Source organism: Cryptomeria japonica, chromosome 7, assembly GCF_030272615.1.
Source record: "Cryptomeria japonica chromosome 7, Sugi_1.0, whole genome shotgun sequence".
In the NCBI taxonomy this organism is placed as follows: Eukaryota; Viridiplantae; Streptophyta; class Pinopsida; order Cupressales; family Cupressaceae; genus Cryptomeria; species Cryptomeria japonica.
This window is the reverse complement of record NC_081411.1, coordinates 373049302-373062619: the sequence shown is the minus strand read 5'-3', so window position 1 is coordinate 373062619 and position 13318 is coordinate 373049302. Positions and strand designations below refer to the sequence as shown.

The 13318-nt window shown below is 36.4% G+C and overlaps 1 protein-coding gene across 1 annotated transcript; it reads left to right on the top strand.

Moving 5' to 3' along the window:
- Positions 1 to 326: 326 nt before the first annotated feature.
- LOC131856778 (uncharacterized) lies at positions 327 to 9600 on the top strand. The gene is made up of 4 exons (XM_059208700.1): positions 327 to 360; positions 1946 to 2166; positions 8576 to 8761; positions 9376 to 9600. The coding sequence occupies exons 1-4, from the start codon at positions 327 to 329 to the stop codon at positions 9598 to 9600; spliced, it is 666 nt and encodes a 221-aa protein (XP_059064683.1).
- The last annotated feature ends 3718 nt before the right edge of the window (positions 9601 to 13318 follow it).

Here is a 13318-nt window from a genome sequence, read left to right as displayed (position 1 = left end):
GATGCATGACGGTAGTAATATTGTATGAATGAATGTTAGCGGTAACATGGAAGTCATGGTTGATTTTTAAAAACAATTATCTCCTTTTTTTAGTAGATTTTGGTTTATTTCTCTAGGGTATTTGGCAGGCATTACAGGTTGATGATGCATATACATGCTACATTTCTATAAGTCGACCTAATACAAGATAGTGAAGATCCAATTGATATATAAAGGATAGATTAATTGAGTATTGTGTATGTAATGTGTGCCAAATATAGATATGAAAGTATGATGTGAGCTTAAGGTGATGTACGAAGCTAAAGCAAAGTGATACAGAGGTTCTGATGTGGTACAATATAGAAATAAAAGTTGGATCTGGTAAGTATTAGGTTATAAACTATTATCCACATATCGATAGATGTTATTTTCTTGTAGTTCAATCTCTTATCCTTATTGTATTTGGACAAATATTTTGTATCTTGCCCTAAAGAAGTGATCTTCATTTGTGCAAGTCTTTTGTATCTTTCCCTAAGGTTGTGTGCCTTAGCCTACAAGTTCGGAGCAGTGAGCTTTGTTGGTTCCCAAATCAAAAAATTGAAAAACCCTAAGAATATGCCCAAGTTCTATGATTAGGTTCCACAAATGATTTGGCCAATGTACAAAATCAACCAAGATGGTTAGAATTCCCTACTCTTCATGCTCTGCACGACCTTGGCAGGTGTACCATTAACATCATCATTAACAATTATCCAACAATAAACAATGATGATCAACAGATGAAATCCTCATATAATTTTAGAGGTTTATTTAGTTGAAATTGACAGAATATCCTCTTTATTATCTACTTCACATAGGAATGAGGTGGAAAATAGAAAACTAGAAATCTAATATTTTATCCTACTCCTACAATTGAAAATAAAAGATATTTAGATTTAAAAGATTTTGATTTGGTTCTAGAATAGAATTATGACCGGTATTTTATCTTGGCCTACATAATCAAATCAAATCCTTGCTTATCTGATGGCATACAACTCAAACCATTCAACACTATGACTGTCTATGGATTGCATAAACCTACATTAATTTCAACCATAAATCCCTACTTGTTAATCCAAACTAATTTCTCTAAATCACAACAACATATTCATTATAATTTAAGCCCTACTTGAGGGAGCCCAACAATCATGTTACACGGAAGCATTTAAAGATGCAATGACAAATCAATAATCCTTGCCAAATTGATTCATATGATTGAAATAATAATAGCTTGGATATGGTTTCATGATTTCTTTTCATTAAATTCAATGAACAATTGATACCATCTTCATAGAAAAACATTTTTGCACATTCTCTTTGTAGTCTCAAGATTTTACGCAACAAATTGTTCTGCCCCAGTCCTCCTAACTCCTAACACACATTCTTGATTTTCCTTTTATAAAATAACAGAGTAACAATAGCTTCAACTTGTTCATATTCAATTACAAACTGAAAACTAATCAGTTACCCCCCAGAAAACTAGAAGGCAAAAAAACTAATCGCTTTACAATAGTTTAAAATAACTGGTTTATTTTTCTATTTTGTCTTTTTTCTCTTTACCTTCCCATGAGTATACTTTATTTGATGACAAATGCATTTTACAATTACATATTTAATCCCATGATTAAAATTATTTCCCCTTGATGATGAAAACACACCATTAAGCACATTATTTTCACCAAAAATCCCCCTTTTTCTTACTCTATAAATCAATGCCCTTGCAGTATATGTGCTTTGTTAGAACTCCATACAATTTTTTATACATATCACCTATCGTAATTAACAATACAGTTCTATTTATGCTCATTAATTAATAGACAATCAAGCTCCAATTCCAAAAACAAAAACAATCCCTTATGAATGGAGGGAAACTTGAATTCTGCGAATGAAGGGAAATGAGTGGTTGGTTTTTCCTCTGGCTCTACAGCCTCTGCAGCTCAAGGAAAACTTGTCTCTTTGGGGCATCCGGACCCTCCTCTTGACTTTAAAAATACTGAAGATTCTACAAAGTTGGGTCACAAGATTTTGAATGCGGAGCTGGAAAAGACAGTTGGAGACAAGATGGTTAAATCCTGGAATAGTTTCTTTGCAAATAAGCCTACTGGTAAATCTACCTTTCCCTCTGTGGAAGATATTTCTGATAGAAAGGTAGGCAGATAGCTATTGTTGTACCGAACGTGGTCATAGATCACAATATTTCTCTTATAGTATTTTCTCTTGTGGGGAAATTTGTTGGACCCAGACCTAATATTGAATTTGTTAGGTCTTTTGTGAAGAGAAAATGGAGGGTGAAAGGACAGGTTGATGTTTCAGCCCTGTCAAGGGGTTTTTTTGTCTTTTCCTTCTCTTGTAGTGAAGACTTAGAAATGGCTCTGAACAAAGGACCCTGTATGCTTGGGAAGTCTTCTTTATCTTTAAGAAAATGGTCCAAGAAAATGGAGCTCAATGACTCCTTTTTTGAATCTGCTCTGGTCTGGGTGCGGCTCCCTAGTTTGTCGCTTGAATTTTGGTTGGAGGACGTGTTTTCAAGCATTACTAAATCCTTCGGGGATCTTGTGGCTATAGATTCTATGACAACAACACAAAAGAGACTGATGTATGCGAGGATATGCGTTAATATCTCATAGAACATGGACCTTCCTAGCTCTATCGAAATAAATTCCAAGCTAGGTAAGTGGGAACAAGTCATAGAGTTTGAATCCCTCCCTTTCGTGTGCTTTTCATGTAAGAAAGTTGGACATTGGGCAAAGGCTTGTCCTAGTAACCCAAAGAATGATTAGAAGAACAATAATCATGTTAAATAGATCTAGAAAGAGAAGTTGAACAAAAATGAGGAGGGTAGATTGGAAGGAGGAACGAGATTCCCTAGTAACTCAAAAGATATAACAAGAGATGAAAGGAAAACTAGTCCTTCCAAGGAGATTCCTCAGAAGGAAATCCAAAAGGATGAAGAGAATGTATTTGAAGTTAAAACAAGCAATGGCTTTGAAGCTTTACAGATTCAAGAAGAAGAAAATGTAATTATAGAAGAAATTCTTGAAGACAGTGAGATTGGAGACACAAATGAATCACAATATGAGATTCCAAAAGAAACAGAACATGAATGTAATAAAGTGTGTTCAAAGGACTCTGAAGCTCGAGATGTAATCTTTGAAGAAAAGACCCAGTTTAGATCACCCCAGGTTAACCTTAACTCTCTATTCCAGAACTTTGGGACTGATTCACCCACCTCATCTCAGCGAAAAGGAGAACCTTGGAATAGTAAGAAGTCTGCATATAAAAATGAAGAAGATGAAGAGTTAATAGAAGTGGGAAAAAAGAAAAACAAGAAAATAGGGTGTACTAATGGGGCTAAAACTAGAACCAGATCAAGGTGGATATTAGACTTTCTAAATCTCCATAGAGGCACAAAACTATGAAGTGACACAGGGACCAGGAGAGTAAACAAAATATAGCTGATGGAAGGTAGTGAACCATTCAAGAATCCTGCTCCCAAGTTTCTAAATGAAGGTAATCTCTTGGAACATTAGAGACCTAAATGGTCTCCATAAGCAGGATGTGCTCAGGAATTTTATCAGAGATCATAAGGCGGACATTATCCTGGTTCGGGAAACTAAAATGAGTAAGGAAAAAGTTGAAAAATTAAAATTCTTTAAACTTGGGGGTGTGTGTGGCAGTAGTTCTAATGGAGTGTCTAGTGGGGTTGCCATATTTTGGAATAAGAAAACTATTGATGGAGACCGGATTAATGAAGATGGTAATATCATTTCTATGAGAGTCAAATGCATTGTTGAAGGACAGGACTGGGTAGTTACCAACATTTATGCCCCCAACTCTAAACCTGCTCGGAGCAAGTTTTGGTACAAAATCTAGCAGAAAAGAGGGACTTTTACCCAGGATAGTTGGCTTTTGATGGGAGATTTCAGCACTCCTCTACAGGAAATTGAAAATTTTGGTGGAACCCAAGCTCAACTGGATAGCAGGATTGATCTTATGGACTTTATCAATGCCAATGCCCTCATTGATGTTGACCTTTCTGGAGCTTCCTATACTTGGTCTAATCGAAGGGATGGGGGAGAACTTATTCAAGTAAGGCTTGATAGATCTCTTATTACTCCTAACTGGGTCCTTAAGTATAGATGCTCTCTATCTGTTATTAACAGAATTGGATTGGGCCATTATCCTATTTCTTTTGTTGCTGATTCTATTAAAGGCAGACGTTGCTTTCCCTTCCGGTTTGAAAAAATGTGGATCTCACATCCTTCCTTGGAAGCTTCCATTTCCAAATGGTGGAATATAACTGTGGATGGTTCTACCATGTTCAAAGTTGCTAAAAAGTTAAGAAACATCAAAGATAACATCAAGGTTTGGAATAAAAAAGTTTTTGGGGATATTTTTAAATCTAAGAGGAAGCTCAAGGAGGAATTACAACATATTCAAAATTCTATTCAGAAACATGGTTATAAGAATGTCCCCAAGGCTAAAGAAGTTGAGGTTCTAGCCAAATTACACAGCACTATTTCAAGAGAAGAAATTTACTGGAGGCAGAGATCTAGGGCAATTTGGTTAGAGGCTGGTGACAGAAATACTAAATTCTTTCATATGACATCAATGAAGCATAAAGCGGCAACTAGAATTTCCAGATTGATTGTTAATGATAAAACTCTTGTCAAAGATGATGATATAGCCAATGAAGTTGTAAGGTTCTTCTCTAACCTTAACTTGACCTTGTTAAGCAGCAAGATCTAGTTGAAAATATTCCTAAGATTATTGGACCTAATCAGAATAGGATTTTATCTGCCATCCCCTCAGTTGATGAAATTAAAAGAGTTGTTTTCTCCTTCCAAGGGGATAAGGCACCGGGCCCGGATGGCTTCCCCATGTTTTTCTTTCAGGAATATTGGCACATTGTTGGGGTTGATGTGGTCAATGTTGTCAAAAAATTCTTTGGTTCCAGAAGAATTCTTAAAGAAATCAACTCTACCTTCATTGCTCTAATTCCTAAGGTGGCTGGAGTTGATTCTATGGGTAAGTTTAGGCCAATAAGTCTATGCAATTATTTTTACAATATAATCTCAAAAGTCCTGACTTCTAGATTGTTGGTTGTTCTTCATCTTGTTATCTCCGAGGAGCAAAAAGGATTTGTCCCGGGTAGGCAGATTTTGGACTCTATAATTCTTGTGCATGAGAATATCCATTCTCTTAATGCTGCAAACAAAGAGGGATTCCTCATAAAGCTGGATTTGCCAAAAGCCTATGACAGGGTTGAATGGCAGGTTCTTTTTAGGATCATGGAAGCCTTTGGATTTGATGAGAAGGCTATCAAAATCACTAGAGAGTTGATATCTACGCAGAATTTTTCTATTCTTGTTAATGGATCTCCTTCTAGATTTTTTAAGTCTTCAAGGGGTCTCAGGAAAGGAGATCCTATCTCGCCCATTCTTTTCACTATTTTGGCAAAATGTTTGAGTAGATTGATTCAAAAGTTGAAGGAGAAAAGGATCATCAAAGGATTGCAACCCTCTTCAGCTAATTTCTTCTACACTCATTAACAATTTGTTGATGATACTATGCTATTGGGATACTCTTCTGTGAGTGAAGCTTATGCCTTCAAAAATGCTCTCAGCTCTTATTCCCTTGCTACTGGCCAGCAGGTTAGCTGGGAGAAATCTGCTATTTACTTCATCAACACTCCCTTGTTGAGGCAGCAAAGGATTGCTAACATAATTGGCTGTAAGGTTGAGTTGCTCCCCTCTACTTATTTGGGCCTCCCTCTTGGTTTGGCTCCTCCAAACTCTTTATGGAACTCATTTATTGATAAGTTCAACAAAAAACTGGCTGGATGGAAAGGCTCTATATTGTCGTAGGCTGGTAAGCTCTAGCTTCTTCAAGCTACCCTTCAAAAACTACCTATTTATGCTCTTAGCTTGTTTAGTATACTGGTCAAATTTGCAGAAGCGTTAGAAAGAATTCAGAAAAGATTTATTTGGTCTAGTATGGAAGATAAGAAAAGGATTGCTTTGGTTGCTTGAGATAAAGTCTGTGGTCCTAAAAGTAGTGGGGGGTTAGGTATCAAATCCCTTAAACCTTTCAATAAAGCTTTGTTAACCAAATAGGTTTGGAGGGCCTATGGTATTAAGAGAGATTGGAGTAGGGTGTGGTTTGACAAATACATCCATAATCAGCCCATTCATTCCCTTCTCTATTCTGAAGATATCCTTGTTGGATCTTTTATTTGGAATAGTATGATAAAATCTATTAAAGTTGCTAAAGCTGGAGCTGGCTGGGTCCCTGGCAAAAGTAACAAAATTGGATTTTGGGAGGATGTCTGGATCAAAGATGAGCCTCTTTTTAACTAGGATTGAAGCCATATCATTGAAGATTGTAAAAGGAGGTTTGGTTCTGTGGTTTGTAATTATTGGGAGGAGAATAAATGGGTTAGACTTGATGTTATTTATGCTAGATTTTCTTCGCTCCAACATGATTTGTTATCCTTTTCTCTTAGCAAAGACTCAGATGATGTCTTCTTATGGAAGAGTAATCCTAGGGATACTTTTACTGTTGCTTCTTCTTATAATAAGATATCTACTCAGGCTTGTAACCCTATATGGACTAAAGTTTGGAATAGATTCCTCATTCCTAAATTTAATATGTTTTTCTAGCTTGCCACTCATAACAAGATTCTCACTATTGATAACTTGGTCAGAAGAGGATTTATGATCCCTAATAGGTGTGAGTTATGTCAAAAAGAGGCTGAGTCTGTGGATCATTTGTTCATTCACTATTTTTTTACCTGGGAAATCTGGGGTAAAGTGTGGACGCATTGGAATGTTGATTGGGTTATGCAGAATAGTTTTAAGGAAGTCCTTTGGCATTGGATTTTCCCTACCAATCTTCCCATCATCAAGACCCTTTGGTCCTTTCTTCTTCCTATGACCTGTTGGCATATTTGGAAGGAGAGAAACAATAGAATTTTTAGGGAGACTAAGTGTTCTTCTCAAGTGGTCTTTGAAAATATTTGTAGGGCTATTAAAGAAAACATCAACACCATTCACAAAAGCAACAAGCAGTGTAGTTATATTGATATGAATGATAATGATAAAAGGATTCTTACAAAATGGAAATTATTGAATAAGGTTTGGAAGTCTGATCTGAAGAGTAGAAGAGATAATGTGGTTTGGAGGTTCCCTCCTCATGATTGGGTGAAGGTGAACTTTGATGATGCAGCTAAAGGAAATCCGGGTAATGCTGGTGGGGGAGGTGTTATCAGAAATTCTCATGGCTTTTGTGTGGTTGTGATTGCTTCTCCCTTTGGAATTCAAAACAACCATATTGCAGAAGCTTTGGCAATGTTAAAATGTCTTCAGCTTGCTTAGGGTTTCAATTTTTAAAAAAAATCGCTGGAGGGGGATTCCCTTAATATAATTTAGGTTTTTAAAGGTATTTGTTCCCCTTCTTGGAATATCCAAAATATCATTGATAAGGCAAAAAAAAATGTTAGATTCCTGTGATAGTGTGGTTATTACCCATACCTTTAGGGAAGGTAATAGGGTAGCCGATTTGTTAGCTAATGAGGGGGTCATTTTAGTGGAAGATGCTAATTATATCGGAGAGTCATCATGTAAGAATAAAGTTTGAGAGCAATTATTTTATGACAGGATCAATGGTACATATTAATATCATCATTACACTTTTTGGTTCGGACTTGAATGACAGAGTTTGGAGTGAGGTGGATTGTCAAATGATGACATGTCTTAGGCGTCGCATTACTGAGTATAGGTGTGAAAGGCCTTATTATATTAAGTACTGGGTTAATTTGCATGTTTTAAAGGGATACTTGAATAACAAGATAATTACCTTGGTTTTCGATTCCAACTTCTCTGTTCTTCAACATCTGGTTAGTTTGTGCTCTCCTGAGGGTTTCGATTTGAACTGCTTCTACATTATGGGTGGAAATATCAACCATAATGAGCCCACCAGCTGTGATAGTTGGAAGGGTGAAAGGAAAATTTGGAGAAGGCTGCATGAAAACGGCTTCACTGATTATATGGAGAAATTGCATGGGAGCAAGAAGTCTGTTTCCCATGGTTTTGCCAAGGGTTGGAAAAATAACAGAGTTACTCTGTTTGGTCAGACCTGGAGAGTGGATGAAGATTTGGTGGCCGAGGTGACTAATTTGTAGAAGGACGGTATCAAGTTTTATAGAGATCGTAAGTTCTCGGTGGAAGCCATCAAAAAGTTCCCCAAGAACGAAGAAGAAAGGGCTCGCCTTGCCAAAAAGGATAATATTTCCTATTATCTCCCTAACCAGGTAAACTCCTTTTGGCAGAAAATGTTGAAAGTGTTAATGGAGTATCTTATTGTTGATGGTAGGTTCTCGAAAGTCTATAATTATCACTTTGTTATCCTTAATCACTTTCTCCATGGTTCTAAGATATCTTTGCCCTTCTATCTGGCGTCGTCCCTTAATGACAGTCTGGCTGACCATGCTAAGAAACCCAATTCCTACCCCATTGCCCAACAAGGTCTTATTTTGTTAATTTATGAGTATCTTAAGGATAAAGTTAAGGCCAATAAGGATGATCCCCTTGTGGAGAATGCTCATATCTCTGAGGATGATGACAATTTTGAGTCTGATGAGGATTCTACCAATCCTCCCCCTAAAAGGAAATCGAGGCTTAGTAAGAAAGTTGAAGAAGACACTGAAGAGACAGTTGATCCTAAGCAAGAGCAGGAGAAGGAGGTGGAGAATGAGGTGAAGCATGAGCAGGAGAAGGAGGTGGAGGGTGAGAAAGGAGACAAGGATAATGAGCAGGGTAAAGAGGATTTTGATGAGTCAGAGGAGAAGGAGAGTCCCTATGATACAGACAACAGGGATGAGGTTCAGAATAATATGGAGGAGGGAAACCCTAGGCCTGAGGATTCTTCCCAAGACATGGAGGATGCGGATACTATTCTGAATGCTATTAGAAACAGTTCTCTGAAAATGTTTAAGTTCCATAAATGGGTGGTTGATAATATTACCAACATTTAGGAAAAATAGAGAGAGCTGAGCTCAAAATTGATAATGTGGTTAAGGATATTAATGGTAAAGGAAAAGAGGAAAATTCTAAGGATAATAGTGAAGCAGAGGATGAAAAAGATATTTCGGATTGGTTGGAGGGTGAGATCATAAAGGGAGATGTGAAGCACCTGGAGGATGTGGTAAGGACTCTCAAAGAAAAGAGTGAGTCTGATTATGAACTGATAAACAACAGGGTTCAAAAAATCGAGAGTGCTCTGAGGAAAATCATGGAGCATAGCTTGGTTGTGATGAAGGTGACTTCCCAAAATATGAATGTGTTGGTTGCCTACCAGGAGAAGGATAAGAAGAGTAAAGACATTGTGATTGTTGATGATGAGTCGGGTTCTAGCTCTGTCCAGCATTCTTCCAGATGCAGAACTAGGCGAAATGCTAAAGAGTTGGAGTTGAAGACTAAAGGTAATCAACAGGTGCAGGAAAGAAAAGACCTTAAAGAGGCAGCAAATGCTATGATGATGCTTGTCAAGGATGCTGAGGATACCATAAAGATTTTCACCTAGATTTGTTTTAGGTGTGTCAGTATCTCGCTGGTCTTTTGCTATCCTTTTCTTTGGCTGCGCTCTTTTGTGTTGTTCTTTTGCTGCCTTTCTTTCTTCGTTCTGTCCTTTCTTGCTTCTATAATGCTTTTCTTTGTGATTTGTAAGTGGATTTCGAGTTCCTTAAAACCAGTTTTTCCTTAATCAAAAACATTAGACTCGACACTACCAATATACCATGTCGCCTTCATCAAAACTTCTAGCAATCAACACTCCTTCAACAAATTTTTATTCACATTATGTGATGGTTCACTCACAATTTTCCTTTGCTTCATGAGGTAACAACCTTTTGTAACATTTTTTCAAACAATCGATGTGCCTTGGCTAGACTTCAACATTTTGTATGCATATCAACCAGTGGCATTTTGACAAAGGTTTCTATTTTTCATCAATCTTCTGCTGCTCAAATCTCACACACAAAATAACCAGAATAGGCATGAAGGTCAACCACGCAATGCCAAAATGGGTTAATCATGTGAATGAAGTATGCACAACCCTCACATCATTAAATCTGCACTAATACATGCATCCAAAGACCAAACAAAGCTCACGATGTTAGGATATATTCCAGAGTGCTTCATTAATTCAAAACATTCTGAGAGTTTCCTTCCAAAAGCCATTTTGTGTGCATTTTGTTGTCATTTTTTATCGCTTTGCAGCTGCTTCCAGATTTTGTGTGCATATTTGAGTATATGGATTTATTAGAACACAAAATTCCTTTTCAACATATATCTGCAGTCATGGCATACCACGAGGCGACATCTCTTTGAGTTCTTTTAATCAAACAGTTTGCATTTGTTCCTTGTGCATTGCATTTGTTGAAGGTTTCTAATCCAACAAATCTGTTTTATATACAATGTAGTCTCTTTGAAGCATTTTGGCAAGCATTACGTGCATTATCTATGTTTTTAAAATCTCTGCAATGGATCCATTTTCTGTGATCATTGCATTCCATTTTTTAAAATGGTCTCTTTTTGAACATTCTGTAAAATCATTCAAGTGCATGGGGTTTTCCTAGCCTCCAATTCTATCACAGGCGCGTAGGATGCTAGCAAAGGACGTGGACTTTGGCTTTCTGCCCACCAGATGCATTTCTCCAAGAGTTTCTAAAGCATTTTCAATAGATCCATTCTGTATATACCCTGCAAACGTTTCGTTCTATCTCCTTCGATCATTTTGGCAGACCATTCATGTACCTTGTCGGTGCTTTCCTCAATTGTGTGCATGTGTTCAAGGGCACTTGCAACTATAGAATCCACGATGCTTTGATGGATGCCCATACTTTGTTCAGCAGCTCCCATCATGGTACGAGCAGGCAAAATGGTGAGAAAGGTCATGTCATTTGGATTTACGTCTGTCATTTACGGATGCGTTTATTCTATTTTCAGAACGGCAGTATAAACTGATTAACACGCGTGTTAGTCGCGCGTTTTACACCGTCGATTTTGCAATTAATGACTGCGATTGACTAACCTGTCACTAACACGCTGTACGAAAGATCTGTTTTAGAACCAGAATAACTTCGACCGCCATTTACATCTACTTGAAGGCCACTAAAACCTTTTCAACAAATGAATTATTGCATTTCATGAAATAGCACCTCACTGCCCTACCGCACCTTTCTTCATGTCAAAACCCTAGTCATCTTCAGGGAGATGGTCTATCTCGCTCTATTGCCCACCCTCTTTCATTTTGCATATGTTTTCTGGTGGGGCAGCAATAGATGTATGTATTATAAAAATTTAAATCATTTGTATGTGCCCACCAAGGTTTCAAATGATTTAATTTCACATATTACATTTAGACAATTTAGAGAATGATTAAATTCAAATTTATATTTCCTCATATTGTCATATTCTTCCCGAAATTTAAATCATTAAAATGATATTAAATATTTTTTAATCCATTCTTCAAAAAAGTTTCATTAATAAAAAAATGTTATTTATATCATTTTTAAAAATGACTTAAATAACAATTAGTTTGCATCTACTCACTTGGCCTAGTGGTTTGGCAATGAAGGCTAGGTCTCCATGTGGACATGACTTAAAGGGTAAGTGCACAAAGATGAATCCCACTTAGGGGGAAGTGCATGCATTGGAAATCATGTCGCTAGGAACAGGGCCCCGTTATGCTTCAGGGACTTGAGGCGAAAATTAAAAAATGGGGCCCCATTGTTAACAGGTCCCAGACCATAACGGGGCCTCGTTTAGAAATATAACGAGGCCTTGTTATTTAAGTCTAAAACATAACGGGGATCCGTTTACAAAATGGGGCCCCGTTTCTTAAATATTTAAAATAGAGTCTGACATGTGCATCGGGTTTAGGTTCGGGAAAGGCATGGGATCCCCAAATCTTAGACTTGGACCTGCAAGTTCAAGCTTGTATCAATGACATGCTCAAATACTGACTTCTGCCAAATTTTTCATGCCTATTATCAAAGAATTTTTTGATGAAATTAAAATCCATTTCAGATTACACTGTGTAGATTCTAAATATGTAATTTATTTTTAAAAAATTATTATTTTCTCTATTTTTTAATTAATTTATACTCAATCTAGTCCATAAACTTGAAATATTAATTGATTTTGTTTATTTAGAAACTTTTTTGTTTTAATGTTTTTTGAAAAAAAAATTATATGTCATCAATCTACACAAAATTCTTTTCTATTTAAAAAAAATCAAAAAATGATAAGTTTAGGTCAAATTATGTGGGTCGTACACGACGAGTTTTTAAAACGACAATTAGGGCCAATAAAAAATAAAATATTCAAAAAAAAATACAAAAAAATATTTTCATCAATATTTAGTGTGTTACAAATCATTTCCCAAGAGGGTTTGAAAAAAAACTTTTATTTGTGTCAAAAAGTGTGGGTCGTACACATGCATGGTATGGTCCTAAAACAGGCATTTTTAAAAAATGGATTTTAGAAATCCCTTTTGAAAGTCAATTTCTATTATCTGGGTATTACAATAAATTATATAATTGGAAACTAGACTCCAAGTGTTATATTTTGTATTACTGATTTTTTCAAGATTCAATCACTAAGTGCTTCAAATTTTCAGCTCAAATGTGGCAAAATCTGAAAATCAAGGAAAACACTTCCACTCAGCTTCTTGCACTGACCCTAAAAAAAATTTGTTCCAAGATAACTAGATGATTCCAATATGGTCTTTTGTGCATTCAAAGTTGAAAACATGAAGCGGGTAATTTGTAAAATTTCAATTTTTGACACTTTTGTATTGTAGCCAAAATAAGTCTGGTAGCCTCTGGAATCACATTAAAAAATCAACCAAATGTCCCTTTGAAACCACAAGAGTTGAAAGATACATTGGTTGATAATAGGAGAATCACTTTTCACAAATGGATCGACATTACACAATCGAACTCCAAAATTTTAATGGGCAAAGTTTCTTACTTCAACATTTTAGAAAATTGTACATGTCGCACTCATATGAACCCTGCTATCTTCATGCTCTGGAAAAATATCAAACCTTCACTTGAGAGATTTCCACTAGACAGTGGAATTCATTAAGGTACTATGAACAAGTGTGCCAAACGAAATTTACTGACTACATTTTATGTGTGAGATATTCAGGGCCAAGATTGACCTTTCTGCAACTTCGTGGAATAGACCTGCAACAAACTATTACAAATTCCATTTGGTTTTGCTTCTAGGAAAAT